At 41.4% G+C, this 22,362-nt stretch overlaps 1 protein-coding gene and 2 non-coding genes across 3 annotated transcripts; all 3 read left to right on the top strand.

Annotated features, from left to right (window-relative positions):
- The first annotated feature begins 1,349 nt into the window (after positions 1-1,349).
- Positions 1,350-6,139, top strand: RPS3A (ribosomal protein S3A). Its single transcript, XM_070474767.1, has 6 exons — positions 1,350-1,458; positions 2,125-2,228; positions 2,593-2,780; positions 4,745-4,953; positions 5,467-5,576; positions 5,776-6,139. The coding sequence occupies exons 1-6, from the start codon at positions 1,397-1,399 to the stop codon at positions 5,895-5,897; spliced, it is 795 nt and encodes a 264-aa protein (XP_070330868.1). The 5' UTR covers positions 1,350-1,396; the 3' UTR covers positions 5,898-6,139.
- LOC139037894 (small nucleolar RNA SNORD73) lies at positions 4,025-4,091 on the top strand. Its single transcript, XR_011490843.1, has one exon. It is a non-coding gene; the product is annotated as a small nucleolar RNA SNORD73 (small nucleolar RNA).
- LOC139037895 (small nucleolar RNA SNORD73) lies at positions 5,201-5,269 on the top strand. The gene has a single exon (XR_011490844.1). It is a non-coding gene; the product is annotated as a small nucleolar RNA SNORD73 (small nucleolar RNA).
- Positions 6,140-22,362: the final 16,223 nt, after the last annotated feature.

Here is a 22,362-nt window from a genome sequence, read left to right as displayed (position 1 = left end):
AGACTTAAGAGATGTGGGTTTGATCCCTGGATCTTGAAGAGCCCCTGGAGGAGGGCATAGCAACCCACTCCATTATTCTTGCCTGAGGAATCCTATGGACAGAGGAGCCTGGTGGGCTACAGTCTATAGGGTTGCAAAGAGTCGGACACGACTGAATCGACTTAACACACCCACAAGGACTTTTTAAAAAATAATTGTGATAAAAACACAATATAAAAGTTATCATTTTAACCATATTTAAGTGTACAGTTCAGTAGCATTAAGTATATTCATACTGTTGTGAACTAAGCAGGCTAGGATTGGAGATTTAGGAAGACTGTTTTAGAAAGTAAGGGTCACAGGAGGTAAGGGATGTAGGCTTGAAGGACTGGAAGAGATTAAAGGACTTGAAGGCTAGTGGGAGTGATGTGACTCCAGCCAGGTTTCTCACTTGGTAGCAGAGATTCTTGCCAGAGGGGAACTCAACATACCACTGGCTGAGTACCAAGCCTACCTGGGCCAGCTTTTCAGAGACTGATTACACATTTGAGGCTAGCAGACCATATCCAGCCAGGAGGAATTTCCTTATCCCCTGCAACTGAAACTTTTCCCGAAAATATCAAAGTATCTGGAAACGCTGCAACCATAGTCCCTCATACTCTCAGGCAAACAATGAGAACTCACGCCACTGGAACAAACACCCCCCCCCCCCCCAAAAAAAAAAACCCATCGCTCCCAAAACACCTTTTTATCAATGTATAAGAAATTTATAGAAAAGTACACTAGTGTACAGCTTGATGGATGCTCACAAGGCGAACGTATTCCACTAACCAGCAGCTTTCAATAACAAGCAAAATTTAACCAGTATCTTCAATGTTACACATATTTAATCTTAATCCTACGAGGTAGATCACACTACTGCCTCCAACTCAAATACAAGGAAGTACAGACAAGTCACAAGGCTAAATATTATTACTGAAACTAGCATAGAAACCTAGGACCTGCTGTCTAATCCCGAATCCCACAGGTTTGGGGTTTGAGAAGAAACAGGCTTGAAATGATACGGTGAGTTCAGCTTCGATTGACGCTGAGTGAGCGTCCGCTTCCAAGGAAACCTACTTCCGGACTTCAGAGCCTCGGAAACCATCTTTACCAGGAGTCCGCACCTCAGATTACCAGCGCCAGCACTTCCGGAGCTTGGCCTCTCAAGTAGCGGCCGCGGCATTCTGCACAGCCTCCCCACACATGAGGGCGCTGTCACAGGCACAGTCGGACGCTTGCCTCTCTCTGTTGTCGCGATATTCTTGAGGCCGGAAGAGCGTAATGTCGAAGGTCACGTAGACAGCGCGTCCCGCCCCGCACGCCTAAGTTCTCGCGCGAATTGCACTTCGGCCCTTTTGGCTCTCTGAGCTGCACCATGGCGGTCGGCAAGAACAAGCGCCTTACGAAAGGAGGCAAAAAGGGAGCCAAGAAGAAAGTGTAAGTGGCAACTATCGCGGCCTCCGCTTTGAGGGACTCCTGCCGGAGTCGGCGAGCGGTTTCTGAGCCGCAGAGTAAGCCGGATGGCGAGGATTCTAGTTGGATTACGCTGGCGGTGCGGGGTTGGTAAACTGAACCGCGGCCCGGCGGCGGCCGGTGCTGCTTTGAGGCGGGCCGACTGTTTTTCTCTGGCCTTCTGGGCCTAACGCGCGCCCCTTTTGAGTCAGGTTTCTGTCGCGAGTCGGACAGGAGCTGTGGAATCATGGGCTTCGTAAATTCCACGGATAATACCTTTCTAAGATCTGGAGATGTGAAAGGCACTTTTGCGGTTCACTCAGGACCCTGCGCCTCTCCGCTGCTTGGGCCGGTTGGAAGCTAGCAAGAGGTCCTAAAGCGTGCGGGTTACCAGTGTGTGTCTTCACGAAATAGTAAAAGTGAAGCGACATTGCTTGTCCGGAGGCAGTGTTGGTATGGTGGGAGGACCGATGGTGTGGGGAGAGGGTTTATGTTCGTGGCATTATTAATTGACCGGAGTGAAGAGCTAGATTTACGTGTGCGCCTCTAACCTCGCTGAGAAGAATTTAGTTAGCCTTTTAAAGTAATTAGAATGAGGAAAGTTCAAAACAATTACCTGATTTTAAAACTTAAGCATGTTTTTAAATCTAGGGTTGACCCATTTTCTAAAAAAGATTGGTATGATGTGAAAGCACCAGCTATGTTCAATATAAGGAATATTGGGAAAACATTGGTCACGAGAACTCAAGGAACCAGTGAGTATCTTATTCTTCATTGTTTTTCTTCCATTGAGACATGCGTGTATCTTGGTCTACTGTTCGTTCTGTGGTGGGATATTTAAGGAAATGTCAGCTTTTGATTGCGACTTTGGCCCCATTGGGGACTGTTTGTCCTATGGCGCTTGTGGGAGCAAGATGGTACTTTTAAGAATTACCAGTAAAATGGGCATGGTTAGTTTTGAGCTTCTAATAAGCACTGTCAGTAGTCATTGGTGACCATATGGATCTAGTTAACAAACGTTAAGGTCTTTATAATTTTCTTAATGCTTGAACATTAACTTAGCTGGCTTGACTTTGCTTATGTTGTTCCTAATGATAACAATTGATTCTTGTTTTATAGAAATCGCGTCTGATGGCCTCAAGGGTCGTGTTTTTGAAGTGAGTCTTGCTGATTTGCAGAATGATGAAGTAGCATTTAGAAAATTCAAGCTAATTACTGAGGATGTTCAGGGCAAAAACTGCCTGACTAATTTTCATGGTATGGATCTTACCCGTGACAAAATGTGCTCCATGGTCAAAAAATGGCAGGTGAGGAGAAAATGCCTGGTGCTGCAGTGGGCATGGTCAAAGCTGTTGTGACTTACTGTCAGGACGGAGCGTGTTGTCCTGTTGCGGGGTAGATTGTTTCAGTCTGATGTCTTCTCGCTGCCGTTGGGTGTGGACTTGAGCGTGAGCGGCAGCCGTGGTTGTCCGTTGCTCACTTGTCCCCACACTCTGTGACCCGTGGACTGAGCTGGAAAAGCTCCTGTCTGTGGGGTTTCCCAGGCAAGAATAGTGAAATGGGTAGCCATTTCTTTCTCCAGGGGATCTTCCCATCCAGAGATCCAACCTGTGTCTCCTGCATTGCAGGTGCATTCTTTACCAATAAGCCACCCAGGAAGCCCTTAAACTGAGTTCAGGATTTAATATTGGATTATCATCAAAGTTTTTTTTGCTGCATGAATTAGCACAGGTTTGCAGTTTTGGCTTTGCCTGCTCTCAGAATACCTTTGAACTTCAAAATCTTGTGAATTTTATCATGGGGGGAGACTGGGCTAGTTTTGTCTGTTGTACTATACAATAGGAGAGACAGAGCCTCTGGAGTGAGATTGAAATTTGGTTACCTTTTCCCAGTTATAGTCTCTGAAAAGTAAGTTTAGTCCAATCCAGTCTCTTAGTCCTGTCCAACTCTTTGCGACCCCATGGACTGCAGCACTTTCCCTGCCCATCACCAACTCCTGGAGCTTGCTCAGACTCATGTCCATCGAGTCATTGATGCCAAAACTATCTCATCCTCTGCTGTCACCTTCTTTTCCAATGAGTCAGTTCTTCACATAAGGTGGCCAAAGTATTGGAGTTTCTGCTTCAGCATCAGTCCTTCCAATGAATATCCAGGATTGATTTGCTAATTTAGGATGGACTGGTTGGCTCTCCTTGCAGTCCAAAGGACTCTCAAGAGTCTTCTCCTACACCACAGTTTAAAAGCATCAATTCTTTGGTGTTCAGCCTTCTTTGTGGCCCAACTCTCACATCCATACATGACTACTGGAAAACCATAGCTTTGACTAGATGGACTTTAATTGGTATAAAAAGTAACTTGCCGCTTGCTAAGCCTTGGTTTTTTTTTAAATGTAGGTAAGAACATTAGCTCATGGAATCAGGATGAAATAAAAGATCCATGTAAGCATGCTTTGTACAGAACTTGTTAACAGAGCATTTGCTACAAGTTAGTTTTAACTACAGGAAATAACGTCATTGGTTCAGATACCATTTGGGAATGTTTTGTGTGTGGGAATGAATGATGACAAAATGTTTCGGTCCCAAATGATATAATGATTATACTGTTACATTTCTGACATTCCCCTAAGGTTTTATAGTTGTATTTCTGGAGGTATTTTTGAGATTTTTCACTATGATTGCATTATATTCATTTTTTTTAAGTAAGGCATAAAATTTAGAAAATGCAAAGAGGGCAAATCTTTTCAAATTTAGGTAGTGTTAAGAGTATGGATTTTTTAAGATTGTTTTAGCCATGAAATTGAATCCTTATTGTGGCTTCGGTTTGGAACATAAAGGACATTTTAAAGTATATGTGTTTGATGTTATTACATTAAATGTCAGTATTGTAGAGTCTCCCAGAACCCATTTTTTGTTTACTTGCAGAGTTAAAAAATTGACTGGGGGAGGAGCAGATTGTTAAAGGCTAGCATATGTATGTAAAAGGGGGGGTTCTTTGCAGATAGTGATAATGAGGCTAGAGAAGCTACCTGGAGGAGGGGAGGAAGACAGCCGAGAGGACTCAATGTTTATTAGGTCTGGAGGAGAGTAAGAATTCAAGATGACTGTTGGTAAGTTCACTTCAAGGACATTAACACTGTGAATTAGCCCATTTATATTATACTTGATATTGTGTAATGAATACTTGACCTTCCACTTTTTTTAAATTGGGATTTGAGGGATAAAAATGGATAACTTTAAGTCTGGTATAACTGACGGTGTCATTTTTTCACTAGACCATGATTGAAGCTCACGTTGATGTCAAGACTACCGATGGTTACTTGCTTCGTCTGTTCTGTGTGGGTTTTACTAAAAAGCGCAACAATCAGATCCGGAAGACCTCTTACGCCCAGCACCAGCAGGTGCGCCAGATCCGTAAGAAGATGATGGAGATCATGACCCGAGAGGTGCAGACAAACGACTTGAAAGAGGTGGTCAATAAATTGTAAGTGTTTCCCTTACAGCACAACCCTCAAAGAAGGAAAAGCATGTGAGACAAGGTGCGGTCAGAACTGTGTTTAAATTCCATGAAACTGTCTAGCTGCATCTTTTGAAATGAAACCATGTTAAGTGTTCAGTAAATGTTGTTTGATGGTTTCTCATTTGGGCAGTTAGTGAGACTTGAAGCTCAGGACTCATCTTTGCCTTAGAAAATACATTGAGTTGACAAACCTTTCACAGTTAAGTATGGGAATAAATGATGACAAATGTTTCGGTCCCATATGATGTCTGATGATAAAACTTAACATTTTTCTGATGTTCCCATGTAGTTGCTTAGAGCTGTGTTTGGAAAAGGCATAAGGCTTAGATTCAGAAGGCTCAAATGCTGATTTTGCTACTAAGTAGCTGTATAATTCAAATTATTTAACCATCACCTATGAAGGGGCAATAACAATGAGGATAATTGTGGATTAAATGAAGTGTAGGTTTATTCTAACTTATCATTACTGGTTTACAGGATTCCAGATAGCATTGGAAAAGACATAGAAAAGGCTTGCCAATCTATTTATCCGCTCCATGATGTCTTCGTTAGAAAAGTAAAAATGCTGAAGAAGCCCAAATTTGAATGTAAGTGAAGTCACGGGATTTCTGAAAGAAAATTGTGTAGAAAAGTAGAAAAATATAGTTTCCTCATTTCTTTTTTTTTTCTTTTTTGAGGCCAGATGTTACTTTTTCTCCTCTTGTCTTCCCTGTATAGTATTATAGAGTATTGATTGTTTCAAGATATGGTAGGCTGTAACAATTTTAATTTTCTCCTTCTTTTCAGTGGGAAAACTCATGGAGCTACATGGTGAAGGTAGTAGTTCTGGAAAAGCTACTGGGGACGAGACAGGTGCTAAAGTTGAACGAGCTGATGGATACGAACCACCAGTCCAAGAATCGGTTTAAAATGCAGACTCTTAATGGTGACAAATAAAAGATCTTATTTGTGGTAGTTTTTCCCTGATCCTTTTTTTAAAATAATCTTGACAGCTTGTTTAAGATGTTCTGATTTGTGGTGAAGTTTTCTTACCTTTTATGTGTATTTTATGTTTTTAGTTACTAAGTAGCCGAGAAAGGGTAAGATCTATTTTAAGCAGGAATGGTCTTAAAGTATTATAGATGGTGAATAAAAGGAAACCCTTTGTTTACATGGTTGAAGTTTTGAAAGTGAAAGTCACTCAGTCGTATCTGACTCTTTGGCAAGAATACTGGAGTGGGTTACCATACCCTTCAGGGATCATCCCAACCCAGGGATTGAACTCAGGTCTGCATTGGAGGCAGAGTCTTTACCATCTGAGCCACGAGGGAAGCCAAGGTGGTTCTCAAATCTCTGAAAGTCTTATTAAAACATTTTGGGGCCTTGCTTCCAGAATTTCTGATGTTGTAGTTCTAGGATGAAGTCTGCAGTTTGCAAGTTTTCAGGTGATACTGGTGACAAGGAGCCATACTTTGTGAACCACCGTCATAAACCGCACAGTGGAAAGAAAAGAGCTTATTGCCATTTAGGTTTTTCTGGGTTTGTCTTTTAAAAATATAAATGCTGTCTTCTGTTCTCTAGAGGTAAATCTCCCACTGACAACCTTAATGGTCAAGCTGAAGTTGGCTAGACAAGTGGAGAAACTGGTTATTGGTTTCCTGTTAAGTGGGCATTTGTCTGCTATCCAGTATTTCCTTCTAGTCACTCACCCATTCTGTTCTATACCTTCTCTGCTCAGACCTCTGGTTTTTCATTCTCAGTTCAGCTGATGGCCTTGCTTCTTGAGAATAAGAACCTCAGAAATCCTGTTATTTCCACCCTACCTCATGCTGGGAAGGGCTGAAGGCAAAAGGAGGAAGGAGGTGGCAGCGGTTGAGAGATGGATACCATCACTGACTCGGTGGGATCTGAGCAAATTCTGGAAGATAGCGAAGGACAGAGACGCTTGGTGTGCTGTAGTCCATGGGGTCGCAGAGGCAGACACACAAGCCTCAGATTCTACCGTCTGTTCTTGGCTCCATCAGTTCTCACCTTTTTCATTCCTCTGCCCTTCCAGATACATCCCTATTCAAACTTACAGCAAAGCTTGAAAGTTAACCATATTTCTTGCATGTAATTTTACTTTTCTTGCTTGAATCTGTTGCATTTGGGCTTTTCTCTGACACTTTTTCTTACACACCACTCTTAAGGAAGCTGTTGCTGTCAGAATCAACAGATGTCACTGCTAAGCCAGTGGTTGGTTCACCCTTGGCTTTCCTTTTACTCCTGTAACAGGATGACTGACAGTTGATTTTCTCATGTTTCTTAACTGTCTCCTGGAATTGGCCCTCAGACTTTCCCTCCCATGTTGCTAGCTGCTGTTTGCTAGCTTGTTTCAGGCTTCAGTGTTGGAGATCCCCAGTCCTTTTATGTTTACCAATATTCTTTCTAAAAATAGTCTTACTCAATTTTTTGGTTTTAAATAAACTGACTCAGAATTTTACTTCTAGTCTCTACTTTTTTTGAACTCCAGGTTTGTCCCTCCAACTCCCAGCTTAATGTCGATAGGCATTTAACATGTCTAAAATTGTATGACTGAACAACTTCACCCATCCTATTACTTTTTACAATTTATTTTCTAAGGAAAATACTTACTTGGCTGCATCAGGTCTTAGTTACGGCAAATAGGCTCAGTGATTGAGGTGCATGGACTTAGCTGCTTCATGGCATCTTAGTTCCCCAACCAGGATCGAACCCTGGTTACCTGCATTGCACAGAGGATTCTTAACCACTAAAATGCCAGGGAAGTCCCCCCATCCTGTTTTAGACCAAAGTAAGTCCTCTGGTCATCGATTGACAGTTCATTCAAAAGAAATTTGGCAGTCCAGTGGTTAGGTCTGTGTTTTTAGTGCCAAGGATATAAGTTTTTAATAAAGAAGAAACTATCTGGAATCTAACCATTTCTTACTGCCTCCATTTCTGTCACTTTGGAGGAAGTCATTACCAGCCTGTGCTAGGAATTGGTTGTGTTCAGTTGCTCAGTTGTGCCCGACTTGCAACCCCACAGACCGCAGTACACCAGGCTTCTCTGTCTTTCACCATCTGGAGCTTGCTCAAACTCCTGTCTGTTGAGTCTGATGCCATCCAACCATTTCCTCTGTCATCCCATTCTCCTGCCTTCAATCTTTACTAGCATCGGGGTCTTATGAACTGGCTCTTCACATTAGGTGGCCAAAGTATTGGAGCTTCAGCATCAGTCCTAATGAATATTCAGGATTGATTTCCTTTAGGATTGACTGGTTTGATCTTGCAGTCCAAGGGACTCTTGGAAGAGTCTTTTGCATCACCAATTTAAAAGCATCAGTTCTTTGGTGTTAGCCTTCTTTATGGTCCAACTCTCAAATCCATACATGACTACTGGAAAAACCGTAGCTTTGACTATATGGACCTTTTGTTGGTAAAGTAATGTCTTTGCTTTTTAATAATGCTGTCTAGGTTTATCATAGCTTTTTTTTTTTTTTTTTTGTCATAGCTTTTCTTGGAAGGAGCAAGTCTCTTTTAATTTCGTGGCTGCAGTCACCATCTACAGTGATTTTGGAGCCCAAGAAAGTAAAGTCTGTCATTTTTTCCATTGTTTCCCCATCTGTTTGCCATGAAGTGATGGGGACCAGTTGCCACAATCTTTGTTTTTTGAATGTTGAGTTTTAGGCTAACATTTTCACTCTTCTCTTTCACTTTCATCAAGAGGCTCTTTAGTTTCTCTTTGCTTTCTGCCATTAGGGTGGTGTCATCTACATATCTGAGGGTATTGATGATTCTCCTGGGAATGTTGATTCCAGCTTGTGCTTCATTCATCCTGGCATTTCACATGATGGACTCTGCATAGAACTTAAATAAGCAGGATGACAATATACAGCCTTGATGTACTCCTTTCCTATTTGGAACCAGTCTGCTGTTCCATGTCTACTTCTAACTTGCTTCCTGACCTGCATACAGGTTTCTCAGGAGACAGGTCAGGTGGTCTGGTATTCCCATCTCTTTTAAGAATTTTTCAGTTTGTTGATCCATACTGTTGTTGTGCCAAAGGCTTTGGCACAGTCAATAAAGCAGAAATAGGTGTTTTTCTGGAACTCTCTCACTCTTTTGATGATCCAGTGGATGTTGGCAATTTGATCTCTGGTTTCTCTGCCTTTTCTAAATCCAGCTTGAACATCTGGAAGTTCACAGTTCATGTACTGTTAAAGCCTGGCTTGGAGAATTTTGAGCATTACTTTCCTAGCGAGTGCAGTTGTGTGGTAATTTGAACATTCTTTGGCATTGCTTTTCTTTGGGATTGGAATGAAAACTGACCTTTTCCAGTCCTGTGGCCACTGCTGAGTTTTCCAATTTTGCTGGCATTTTGAATGCAGCACTTTAACAGCATCATCATTGAGGATTTGAAATAGCTCAGCTGGAATTCCATCACCTCCACTAGCTTTGTTTCTTGTGATGCTGCTTAAGGCCCACTTGACTTCTCACTCCAGGATGTCTGGCTCTAGGTGAGTGATCACACCATCGTGGTTATCTGGGTCATTAAGATTTTTTTGTGTGTAATTCTGTGTATTCTTGCCACTTTGTTAATATTTTCTGCTTCTGTCAGGTCCATACCATTTCTGTCCTTTATTGTGCTCCTCTTTGCATGAAATATTCCCTTGGTATCTCTTAATTTGCTTGAAGAGATCTCTAGTTTTAAATTGTTTTCCTCTATTTCTTTGCATTGTTCACTTAGGAAGACTGTATCTCTCCTTGCTACTCTCTCAGTCAGATGGGTATATCTTTCCTTGTCTCCTTTGCCTTTTGCTTCTCTTCTCAGCTATTCTTAAGGCCTTCTCATAGACATTTGCCTTTTTGCACTTCTCTTTCTTGGGGATGGTTTTAATCACCGTCTCCTGTACAATGTCATGAACCTCCGTCCGTAGTTCTTCAGGCACTCTGTATCAGATCTAATCCCTTGAAAATATTTGTCACTTGCATTGTATAATCGTAAGGGATTTGATTTAGGTCATAGCTGAATGGTCTAGTGGTGTTCCCTACTTTATTCAGTTTAAGTCTGAATTTTGCAATAAGGAGTTCATGATCTGAGTCAGTCAGCCCCTGGTCTTGTTCTGACTATGGCACTTCTCCATCTTTGCAAAGAATGTAATCAGTCTGATTTCAGTATTGGCTATCTGGTGATGTCCATGTGTAGAGGCAGCTCCTGTGTTACTGGAAGAGGGTGTTTGCTGTGACCACGCGTCCTCCTGGCAGAACTCTGCCAAGAGTTAGCCTTTGCCCTGCCTCATTCTGTGCTCCAAGGCCAAACCTGCCTGTTACTCCAGGTTATCTCTTGACTTCCTACTTTTGCATTCTAGTCCCCTAGAGTGAAAAGGATATCTTTTAGTTCTAGAAAGTGTTGTAGGTCTTCATAGAACCATTCAACTTCAGCTGCCTTGGCATTATTGGTTGGGGCATAGACTTCAATTACTGTGACATCGAATGGTTTGCCTTGGAAACAAAGATCATTCTGTTGCTTTTGAAATTGCACCCAAGTACTGCATTTCAGATTCCTCACTTAAATGGCCCCAAAGCTTATGCTTTTACCTCTTAAATCAGTAGATCCTGCTGATACATTCATCCCTGTCCTTCAGTCCTTTCCCTCTTATTTTTCTATAGTTTTAACTTCTGGCTACTAGGAAAATTCCATGTGGACAGCTTTTTTGGGGGGAGGAAGGTGGAGTCTGGCTCACTGCTACACTCTCCAGTCCCTTGAAGTTCAGTATTTTTTGAATAAAGGAATGAATGGCATTCCTTTACTGAAGAAGCAAATGTTTTTAGTAGAAAACAGTTGTAGATTTGGGTCTGAAGTGACAGGTGCTTCCTTTCCAAGGTAGAAGTTGGGAGTTGAGTCTACAGGGTGATATTCAAGGTGGGGACCAGGAGTGGAGAAGTGGCTTGCTGCTTCATGCTGAACATCGAGTAAGATGATACAGCCAATGAAGCTCCGGTCTGCTACAGCTCTGAGGAGGGCTTGGCATGGTTCTCCTTTAGAAGGATTCATTTGAAAACGCTTCCAAAAATGTTTTTTAAATGTGTCAAGGCATGACTGAAATAGCAAAACTATCTTGATTTGAAACTGGCTCTGGCTTTAATGTGTACAGTTGAGCAGCACCGTTAATTTGAGAGAAGGAAAGACTGCCAGGGGAGTATGCTAGATTATTGGAGTGAGCCTAATTATACAAGTTCTGAAATGCAGAAGTTTGAGGCAGAAGTGATTGTAATACAATGTGAAGACTGCCTAGTGTTGCTGCATCTTCTCTGAGGATGGAGAAGGGGCCATGGGCCAAGGAAAGAGAATGGCTTGTAACAGCTGGAAAAGGCAAGGACGTTCTCAGGGGCACACTGGCTGATAGAATATCCCATCATTATCCCACATGGCATGCATAAACCTCAAAATAACACCACCAATTTATTGAACAGTTTCAAACACTTTTAGCACATGGCCCACTACATCTATAGTACTGTGTAAACACCACTTGAGCACATGGCCAGAACTTTCCCCTCAGCTCTTAGTCTCAACGCCACAAGGTTATATTCTTAGTGCCCACTCCCAGTCAAGCTGACTGCTCTGGAGTTTTTTTGCTGAAGCTTCTTTTTTGGTTGATTGCTCAGGAAGTTCATTTTCTGCATTCCTGTATGTTGAATACAGTTTGTCATTTGCTTTATATGTGAAAGTCACTTGTATTTGGATCTAAACTTCTCAGCTTACTCTTTGAGCATCTTAATTATATTCTGTTTTCTTCCGGCATAAAGCATTGCTAATGCAAGTCTGATGATAATTTTCTTTCCCTTGCAAGTCACCTGGTTTTGGCTAAAAGCCCAAATAATCTGTTGTTTATTCAAAGTCAAATAACTTTGTAAAAATACTTCTTGGTAACAGTCTGATAGAATAGTCTCAGGTATGCAGCGTAGGCATACCTTGGAAATACTGTGAGTTTGGTTCAAGACCACCTCAATAAGGTGAATAATACAACAGTGAGTCTCGGGAATTTTTTGGTTTCCCAGTGCATGTAAGAGTTACATCATCATTTAAGTGTACAATAGCACTGTCTTTAAAAAAAAACATTAATTTAAAAATACTTTATTGCTAAAAAATGCTGAACATCATATGAATCTTTAGTGATTCATAGTCTCTGCTGGTAGAGGCTTTGAAATATTGCAAGAATTGCCAGAGCATGACACAGGTAGGAATGAGCAAGTGTCGCTGGGAAAACGGCGCTGGTTAGACTGCTCAACAAAGTGCCGTCAGACTGAATGGTTTATCTACACTCTGTATAGTTTCAACAGTGTTTTTTTTGTAGTGTAAACTGCCTACAGTAGTTGTTAGCATTTCTCCTGTTTTCTTATTTGTTTTTTTACAGGACCTTTGTCTGTAACCTGGCAGCTGTTGTCTCTAACCATCCAGGCTCCGTGTTCTTGTATGTTGGGCTGTATTTCTGTAAGACAAGGGTTGGCTAATTACTCCCCATGGTATAAATATGGCCAGTTTCTGTTTTTGAATAGCCTACAAGCTAAGAATGGCCTTTCAGTTTTTAATATGGCTGAAAAAAAGTATTTCACTATGTGGGGAAATTATGTGAAATTCAAATTCCAGCATCCATAAGTAAAGTTTTATTGGAACCCAGTCAACATTCGTTTATCTTCATGTGTTGTCAGTTGATGCTGATTGCACTACAGTGGCAGAGTTGAGGACTTGGCGACGGAGCATACATGGTACTCATCAGCTTGCAGGACGCTGCAACTCGCAGTGACTGACTGACTCCACAATTTGAGTGCCACACCTATCACATTTGTAAAAAACATCTTCAAAGATGGCAATATATAAAATCTCAATTGCAAGTCAATAGTAACAGGTGAATCAATTTTTTTTCTTGCATATACAGATGAACCTTTATTTAAAATAGCACTTCAAATAAAAGGGACAACCATCAAGTGTTCAAATTGTGAAGAAATAGTTGAAAACCTGGACTGCAAGCTGCCAGGTGAATTGCTTTTTAATGATGCAGAATCACTTTGAACCCTAATTAGGTGGGATGTTAACACCCCACCACAAAGGATCTGTATTACAGAAAGAAATTTATTCAACAAGCATCATAATTTGACTTCATTAACAGAAGTTCTAGAGATTTGTTTCCTGTCCTAATGCTTACATAGGAAGGAAGTGAAAGTCGCTCAGTTAACTGGTTAACACTTACACCCCTAAACATGAGGTTGACTGCCTGAAGGGAGGCCTGACTCTGGGAACTGGAGACAGTCTATCCGTCAGTAAAGAGACCTACCTGGTCAGGTAAAAATAGTGTTCTCTGGGATGCACCAGCCTCAGAAACTTGGAAAATTGTTTCCCACCCCGTTATCTGAAGCACAGCTGCTGCTTCAAAGGGACCGTCACTTCAGAGACCCTTGACTGCCTGGACCCGAGTCCTGGTAGCTCAGCTGAGTGAAAGGTAGTGGCATGCACTGTGCTGCTGAGGCTGGCTAGCTGCAGCACCAGCCATGCAGAGGCGAAGAGGTGGTCCCTGCTCGGCAGGTCTGGGCATGCGGACTCCTGTGCTGAGTGGGGCTTTTGCTCATGGCATACTCATCTGGCTTGCCACTTGAAAGACTCTTCAGACCAATTTAAACACCCCTCTTAAAGGCTCTATGTTGTGGGCACAAGTTGTGGCTCCGGGTTGGACAGGGTTACTCAGGTAGTGAAGTGAAAGTCGCTCAGTTGTGTCAGACTCTGCAACCCCATGGGCTGTACAGTCCATGGAATTCTCCAGGCCAGAATACTGGAGTGGGTGGTCTTTCCCTTCTCCAGCGGATCTTCCCAATCCAGGGACTGAACCCAGGTCTCCCGCATTGCAGGCGGATTCCTTACCAGCTGAGCCACCAGGGAAGCCCTACTGAGATGTCTGTGGAAAAGGCCAGGTCTCTGATGTGACCCAGGAGAACCCTCACACATGGCTACACGTCCACCATCATGGGCTGTGCACACAATAGATCTTCCTCGTGCATGACACGCTCGGACTCCTGCCAAGTTGGTCTGTTCGTCTTTTTTTTTTTTTTTGGTCTGTTTGTCTTGAGGTGGTTGGGGCCAAATCACAGGCTGACTACTGACAGACTACACCAGTCCTTTGGTCACCTTTCCGGGCAGCTGCTGGCGCCTCAGCACTACTGAGGCATTTTTAGGTTATAATAGTGCTGTCTCGGTCCAATCAGCTGGCTGGCCACACAGCTGCAGCACTTGAAGCTAAAATGCCATATGTATCATGCTCTTAGTTTTCCGGACCACTTACAGTCTCACAATGGGGCACTTTCTGTCACAAAGGCCACCTGGCAGATTTGCTATTTATTTAACAGCTTCCTGCTCTCCATGGATACTTAGCATAGCTGAGCATTAAAAAGCTTTCTAACTACTCCCCTCCTCCAGTTCTACATACCTGATTGGGTCACAGACTATGGCGATCCCCCTGAAAGGATCATCTCATCTTGGTTGCCTCCTGGGTAATAATCAGAAAGTCTGGGTGACAGTAGGGATACTTGGGAAAAATATGAAATTATAGGTACAGATTTTGTGGCAGCTGAGGGAATACAACAACCTTGGCATCTGGGAGGAAAAGAAAGGAGGGAGGGAAGGAATAATTAGTGCACTATGATCCGGAGAGCATCGTTTCTCAACTGGGCCTACTGGTATTTCAGGCTGGACAATTCATAGTTGTGAGGAGCGGTCCTGTGCCGTGTGGGATGTTTAGCAGTACTGCTGGCCTCTACTCACTAGATGCCAGGAGCATCTTTCCCCAATTTGTGACAGAAATGTTTTCAGACACTGTCAAATGTCCCGTGGGACAAGATTTCCCGCAATTGAGAACCACTACCCTTGATCCAGGGCTTCCCTTGTGGCTCAGCTGGTAAAGAATCTGCCTGCAATGTGGGAGACCTGGGTTCAATCCCTGGGTTGGGATGATCCCCTGGAGAAGGGAAAGGCTACCCACTCCAGTATTCTGGCCTAGAGTATTCCACGGACAGTCCATGGGGTCGCTGAGAGTCGGACACGACAGAGTGACTTGCACTCACTCACCCTTGATCCAAAATTGCTATCTGGGTCAAGTGGCTTGTGTGTGTGCTCAGTTGCTAAGTCGTGTCTGACTCTTTGTGACCCCATGGACTGTAGCCCGCCAGGCTCCTCTGTCCATGGGATTTCCCAGGCAAAAATACTGCAGTGGGTTGCCATTTCCTTCTCCAGGGGATCTTTCCGACCCAGGGATGGAACCCACATCTGCATCTCCTGCATCGCAAGCAGATTCTTTACCCCCCGAGCCACCTGGGATCAAGTGGCAGCTGCATCTAACAATCTGACTCGCCACTGGGCTTGTCATAAACAGGACCATTAATGCAGAGCCTGTGCCTGGTGCCATCAACAGTAGCTCCCAAATGCAAACATTTACAAACGTACCCAGAATAACACAGCCTTGATTCAGTCTGGCTGATCACATGCTTTTTTACAATGGAAATATTCAATATTATGGCCAGGGGTATTACATAGTGATTTGATATTTGCATATATTATGAAGTAATCACCACAATAAGTTACACTCCCCCCAAAGTTATTACAATATTGACCATATTCCTTATCCTGTATATTACATTGGTTTATCTACTTTATAACTGGAGGTTTCTATCCTTTAATCTCCTTTACCTATTCTGGTCCACCCCTCCTGGGAAACCACAGAAAACTAGTTTGTTTTCTGTATCTGTAAGTCTCTGTGGTTTGTTTCTTATATTCCACTTAAAAGTAAAACCATATGTTTATCTCTGACTTATTTCACGTAGCATAATACCCTCTACATTCATCCATGTTGCCACAAATAGCAAGATTTTTTTAATGTCTAATATTCCACTATATAATGTCTAATATTCCACTATATATATATATATATATACACACACACACACACACACACACACATATATATATACACCACATCTTCTTTATCGGTCCTCTATTGTAAAAATGCTGCAATGAACACTGGTACATATATCTTTTCAAATTTGTGAATACCTGGAAATGAACTGAGGGATTATACAGCAGTTCTGTTTTCAACTTTTTCAGGAAACTTCATACTGTTTTCATAGTGGCTGAACCTACTGACAATCCTACCAGCAATGCATGAGGATTTCCTTTTCTCCACATCCCCAAAACCTATTTGTCTTTTTGATGAAAGCCATTCTGACAGGTGTGAGGTGTGGTTTTGATATGCACCTCCCTAACAATTTGATATGCATTTCCCTAACAGTGTTTCATGAGAAACACTAGGCTGGATGAAGCACAAGCCAGAATCAAGATTGCTGGTAGAAATATCAATAACCTCAGATATGCAGATGACACCACTCTTATGGCAGAAAGTGAGTAAGAACTAAAGAGCCTCTTGATGAAAGTGAAAGAGGAGAGTGAAAAAGGTGGCTTAAAGCTTAACATTCAGAAAACTAAGATCATGGTGTCCAGTCCCATCACTTCATGGCAAATAGATGAGGAAACTGGAAACTGACTATTTTTTTGGGCTTCAAAATCACTGCAGATGGTGACTCGCAGCCATGAAATTAAAAGATGCATACTCCTTGGAAGGAAATTTATGACCAACCTAGACAGCATATTAAAAAGCAGAGACATTACTTTGCTGACAAAGGTCCGTCTAGTCAAAGCTATGGTTTTTCCAGTGGTCATGTATGGATATGAGAGTTGGACTATAAAGAAAGCTGAGCACCGGAGAATTGATGCTTTTGAACTGTGGTGTTGGAGAAGACTCTTGAGAGTCCCTTGGACTGCAAGGAGGTCCAACCAGTCCATCCTAAAGGAGATCAGTCCTGGGTGTTCATTGGAAGGACTGATGTTGAAGCTGAAACTCCAATGCTCTGGCCACCTGATGCGAAGAGCTGACTCACTGGAAAAGACCCTGATGCTGATAAAGATTGAAGGCAGGAGGAGAAGGGGACGACAGGATGAGATGGCTGGATGGCATCACTGATTCAATGGACATGAGTTTGGGTGAACTCCGGGAGTTGGTGATGGGACAGACAGGGAGGCCTGGTGTGCTGTGGTCCATGGGGTCGCAAAGAATCAGACATGACCGAGTGATTGAACTGAACTGAACTCAACAACAATTAGTGATGCTGAGCATCTTTCATGTGTCTGTTGGCCATCTGTATGTCTTCTTTGGGAAAATGTCTGTTCAGATCCTTTGCTTAAAACTTGGCTTATTTGTTTGATGTGTTGTATGAGTTCTGTATATATTTTGAATGCTGTTGTTATCAGTAGCTAAGTCGTGTCTGACTCTTTGCAACCCCATGGTCACATGCCAAGCTTCCCTGTCCTCTACTATCTCCTGGAGTTTGCTCAAGTTCATGTCAATTGAGTTGGTGGTGCTATCTAACCATCTCATCCTCTGCCAGCCTCTTCTCCTTTTGCCTTCAACCTTTCCCAGCATCAGGGTCTTTTCCAATAAGCTGGCTCTTCACATCAGGTGGCCAAAGTATTGGAGCTTCAGGTTTAGCATCTGTCTTTCCAATGAATATTCATGGTTGACTTCCTTTAGGATTGATTGGTTTCATCTCCTTGGAAGTCCACAGGACTTTCAGGAGTCTTCTCTAGCACTAGCATTTGAAAGCATCAATTCGTCAGTGCTCAGCCTTTTTTATGGTCCAACTCTCACATCCGTACACAACTACAGATAAAAACATAGCTTTGACTATACAGACATTTGTCGGCAAAGGGATGTCATCGCTTCTTAATATACTGTCTAGGTTTGTCATAGTTTTCCTTCCAAGAAGCAAGTGTCTTCAAGTTTCATGGCTTCGGTCACCATCCACAGTGATATTAGAGCCCAAGAAAAGAAAATCTGTCACTGTTTCTACTTTTTGTCCTTCTATTTGCTATGTAGTGATGTGATCAGATACCATGATCTTAGTTTTCTTAACGTTAAGTTTCAAGCCAGCTTTTTCACTCTCCTCTTTCACCCTCATCAAGAGGCTCTTTAGTTCCCCTTTGCTTTCTGCCATTAGAGTGGCATCATCTGCATATCTGAAGTTGGTATTTCTCCTGGCAATCTTGATTCCAGCTTGTGATTCATCCAGCCTGGCATTCTGCATGACGTAGAACAGGGTGACATATACAACCTTGTTGCATTCCTTTCCTAATTTTGCAAAAGTCTGTTGTTCCAGCATTGAAACATGTATATTATCTAGGGTGAAACAGATCACCAGCCCAGGTTGGGTGCATGAGACAAGTGCTCGGGCCTGGTGCACTGGGAAGACCCAGAGGGATCGGGTGGAGAGGGAGGTGGGAGGGGGGATCGGGATGGGGAATACATGTAAATCCATGGCTAATTCATTTCAATGTATGACAAAAACTACTGTAATGATGTAAAGTAATTAGCCTCCAACTAATAAAAATAAATGGAAAAAAAAAAAAGTCTGTTGTTCCATGTAAGGTTCTAACTGTTGCTTCTTGACATGCATACAGGTTTCTCAGGAGACGGGGTATTCCCACCTCTATAAGGATCTTCCATAGCTTGTTGTGATCCACATGGTTAAAAGCTTTAGTGCAGTCAATGAAGCAGTAGTAGATTTTTTTTGGAATTCTCTTGCTCTATGAGCCAATGAATGTTGGCAATTTGATCTCTGGTTCCTCTGCCTTTTCTAAATCCAGCTTCTACATCTGGAAGTTCTCGGTACATGTACTGTTGAAGCCTAGCTTGAAGGATTTTGAGCATAACCTTACTAGCATGGAATATGAGCGCAACTGTCTGGTAGTTTGAACATTCTTTGGGATTGCCCTTCTTTGGGACTGGAATGAAAACTGACCTTTCCCAGTCCTGTGGCATCAGCAGAGTTTTCCAAATTTGGTGGCATGTTGAGTGCAGCACTTTCACAGCAGCATCTTTCAGGGTTTGAAGTAGCTCAGCTGGAGCTCCATCATCTCCACTCGCTCTGTTCTTAGTGATGCTTCCTAAGGCCCACCTGACTTCACCCTCCATAATGTCTGGCTATGGATGAGTGAGCACGAGGCTGGGATGCGCCAGGTTACCCAGTCATTAAGACCTTTTTTGTATGGTTCTGTGCACTCTTGCCCCCTCTCCATATTCTCTTCTGCTTCTATTAGGCCCTCAATGTTTCTGGTAAGGACCAGATATTTTCCATTATTTTCCCATTCAGTAGGCTGCCTGTTTGTTTTGTTCATGGTTTCCTTTGCTGTGCAAGAGCTTTTTAGATTGATGTTGTCCCATTTATTGTGGCTTTTATTTCCCTTGCTTGAGGAGATGGATTCAAAAATATACTGCTAAGACCAACATCAAAGAGCATACTGTCTCTGTTTTCTTCTGAGAGAAGTTTTATGGTGTCAGGTCTCACATTTAGGTCTCTAATCCATTTTGAATTTATTTTTGTATATGGAATGAGAACATAGTGCAGCTTGTTTTGCACTTAGCTGTTCAGTTTTCCTGACACTATTTATTGAAGACGTCATCTTTTTCCCCACTGTATTGTTGCTGACTCTTGACATAAATTAATTGTCTGTGTAAGTGTGGGTTTATTTCTGGGCTGTCTATTCTGTTCCATTGATCTATGTGTCTGTTTTTGTGCCAATTACATACTGTTTTGATGACTGTAGCTTTGAAAGTAGTTTGAAATTGGGGAGATTGATACCTCTAGCTTTGTTCTTCTTTCTCCATATTTTGATTAGAGTATTTTGTGTTTACATACAATTTTTAGAATTATTTTTTTCTAGCTCTTTGAAAGATGCCTTTGATATTTTGCTACAGATTGTGTGGAATCTGCAGATTGTCTTGGGCTGTATGGTCGTTTTAACAATATGAATTCTTCCAATCCATGAGCATGGTATATATTTCAATTTGTATCGTCATTTTCTGCCATCAATGTCTTATAGTTTCCAGAGTATGAGTCTTTTACCTCTTTGGTTAGATTTATTCCTAGGTATTTTATTCCTTTTGATGCAACTGCAAATAGGATTGTTTTCTTAATTTCTCTGGTAGTTCATTATTCATGTATTGAAATACAGCGGATTTCTGTAATATTAATTTTGTATCCTACAACTTAACTGAATTCATTTATTAGTCCTAACATATTTTTGGTTGTCTTTTAATGATTTTTCATATATAAAATTATGTCATCTGCAGACAGGTTTACTTTTTCCTTTCTAATTTGGGTTTCTTTTATGTCTTTTTAAAATTTATTTTCATTTATTTATTTTTGTCTGATTGCTGTGGCTAGGACTTGCAATGCATTAAGATTGTCAGTCAGTTCCTGCTAAAAAAAGAGAGACAGAGGCTTCCCTGGTGCTCCAGTGAATAAGAATCCACCTGCCAATGCAGGAGACACAGGTCTGATCCCTGGTCCAAGGAAGAACCCACAAGCCTTGGGGCAGTTAAGTCCTCGCACCACAACTGCTGAGCCCACACTCAGCCCAGGAGACACAGCTGCTAAGCCTGTGCGCCGAGAGTCTGTCGTCCACAACACGAGACGCCACTGCAGTGAGAAGCCCGTGCACCTCAACGAAGCAACTGGAGAAAGCCTGTGGGCAGCAACAAAGACTCGGCACAGCCAATAAATACATACATTAGTTTTTTAAAAAGAGGATAGAAAACCTGGGGGTAATTCTCCTTTCTGAATGATGAATCTGAATTATTCTCCTGAAAAAAATTTCATTGAGTTATTGCCTAATTTGTAGTATTTAAAGATAAATAATCCATGGTGTACATACAATTAAGATTTCTTAAAAATAAATCCAGAATGTGTCCCAGACTCAAATATAAACTTATTAGTTATAAGCAATTGAGTTGATCTATTAGAGTCCAAAATACTGAAACATTTGTGCTCCATGTGTATAAAAATCTCAGTTTAAGACTGCCCTGCTGTTGCCAAGTGCACAGCCCTACAGATGCAGATCTTTTCAAGATTTGATGTTCCAGGCATTCAAATATTTCCTATTAAACAGAAAAAGGAGTCCCCATTAATGGATCAATCCATGTTTGAGTTTTTAGGTAACATCAATATAAATAGCCTACATAAAATTGAGAAGCTCAACAGAAATCTTTATTTCTTTTTTAAAGAAATAAATTCAAGGTTTTATTCTCTGTAACTTATTCTAGTCATAAGTATTACACTCGAGAAGTCATAGTTTTTTTTTTTTTAATAATAAACCAATTCTACTTATTTAACTACTAAAAAAGAAATGTATCACTTTAGCACAACAAATACAAAAAGTTCTGAATCAGGACTCAGTAGAGATACGCTTTGCTTTAGGCTCTGCCATACCTGTATGACCTTAGGCAAATCATTTGACCTCTGCAGGTTGAGCTCTGATGGGCAGACTTCCTTCCTTGGTTTAACAGGATGAGACTGCAATTAGGTAAAAGGCCCCTAGATGGTGGTGGTGTTCTGAGTTAGGCTTTGTATTTCCCCTACACCCCAAAATACAGTGAAGCATAAAGGAGTAGGTTAGAAAATTATTTCCTATTTAGTTCTGAAAAAATTCACTGCTAAGGATTCAATTAATGACATTCAAAATAGCACTGAGTTATGAATCATATGGTCCAGTTACATTTGATATTAATTAAAAGAAATATACCATGAATGATTATATTAATACCAAATATATCTTTGTAATTAGCCTATATCATCAGGTGTATTTATCTAAGCTTAAGAAGCTGAACAAAAACTAAACAATTATTGTTAAGAGTACTGATGCACAACAACCCTATAGAAAAATTAATTTTTTTTCAAATGCCAGTTCTGACAAATTTTGATAAATGTACTGATTTTTTTTCATAATGAATATTTCAGACTATTAAAAACCTATGATTCCCATGAGCACAAATGACATTAACCGCCCCTCCCCAGTCACATAAACTAGAGCATCTTCTAAAGAAATCTGCTGTCTTTCAGTGTTCAAAAGGGTAAGAATTAAATTACTTCTCAGTTTAACCCACCAAAGAAAAAGGATTTGGAGATCCTAGTCTGTGGTGGCTTAGATGAACAATATTAGGTTTTCAACTAAAATTCCTGAAAAGAGCAAGAATACATTTCTATTTCTCCACTGTGAAATTCACTGAGTATAAAAGTCACGTTCAATCAATATGCAGAAGAAAAAAGTACCTATGAAAACCTACACCATGCTACATTTTTACTTTTCATCGGTTGAGTAGGTAATAAATGACAAAAAATGTAGCATGATGAAGTGGAAGACATATAACTGCAAATTTTGTTTCAACAAAGATTTTTTGTCAATAAATTAAAGACGAAAGATATTTGGATCATAGTGGCTCCAAGATAGTATTACTATTACAT

This window comes from Odocoileus virginianus, chromosome 12 (assembly GCF_023699985.2).
Source record: "Odocoileus virginianus isolate 20LAN1187 ecotype Illinois chromosome 12, Ovbor_1.2, whole genome shotgun sequence".
Classification (NCBI taxonomy): domain Eukaryota; kingdom Metazoa; phylum Chordata; class Mammalia; order Artiodactyla; family Cervidae; genus Odocoileus; species Odocoileus virginianus.
Note: the sequence above shows the minus strand (reverse complement) of the source record. Positions and strands in the feature narration are given on the sequence as shown.

What these genes read in the sequence shown, in the direction of transcription:
- RPS3A (XM_070474767.1), top strand. Translation starts at nt 1,397, where the DNA reads ATGGCGGTCGGCAAGAACAAGCGCCTTACGAAAGGAGGCAAAAAGGGA. An exon ending in CCATGGTCAAAAAATGGCAG is followed by an intron (nt 2,781 to 4,744) that starts GTGAGGAGAAAA and finishes TTTTTTCACTAG; the next exon opens with ACCATGATTGAAGCTCACGT. An exon ending in GAAGAAGCCCAAATTTGAAT is followed by an intron (nt 5,577 to 5,775) that starts GTAAGTGAAGTC and finishes CCTTCTTTTCAG; the next exon opens with TGGGAAAACTCATGGAGCTA.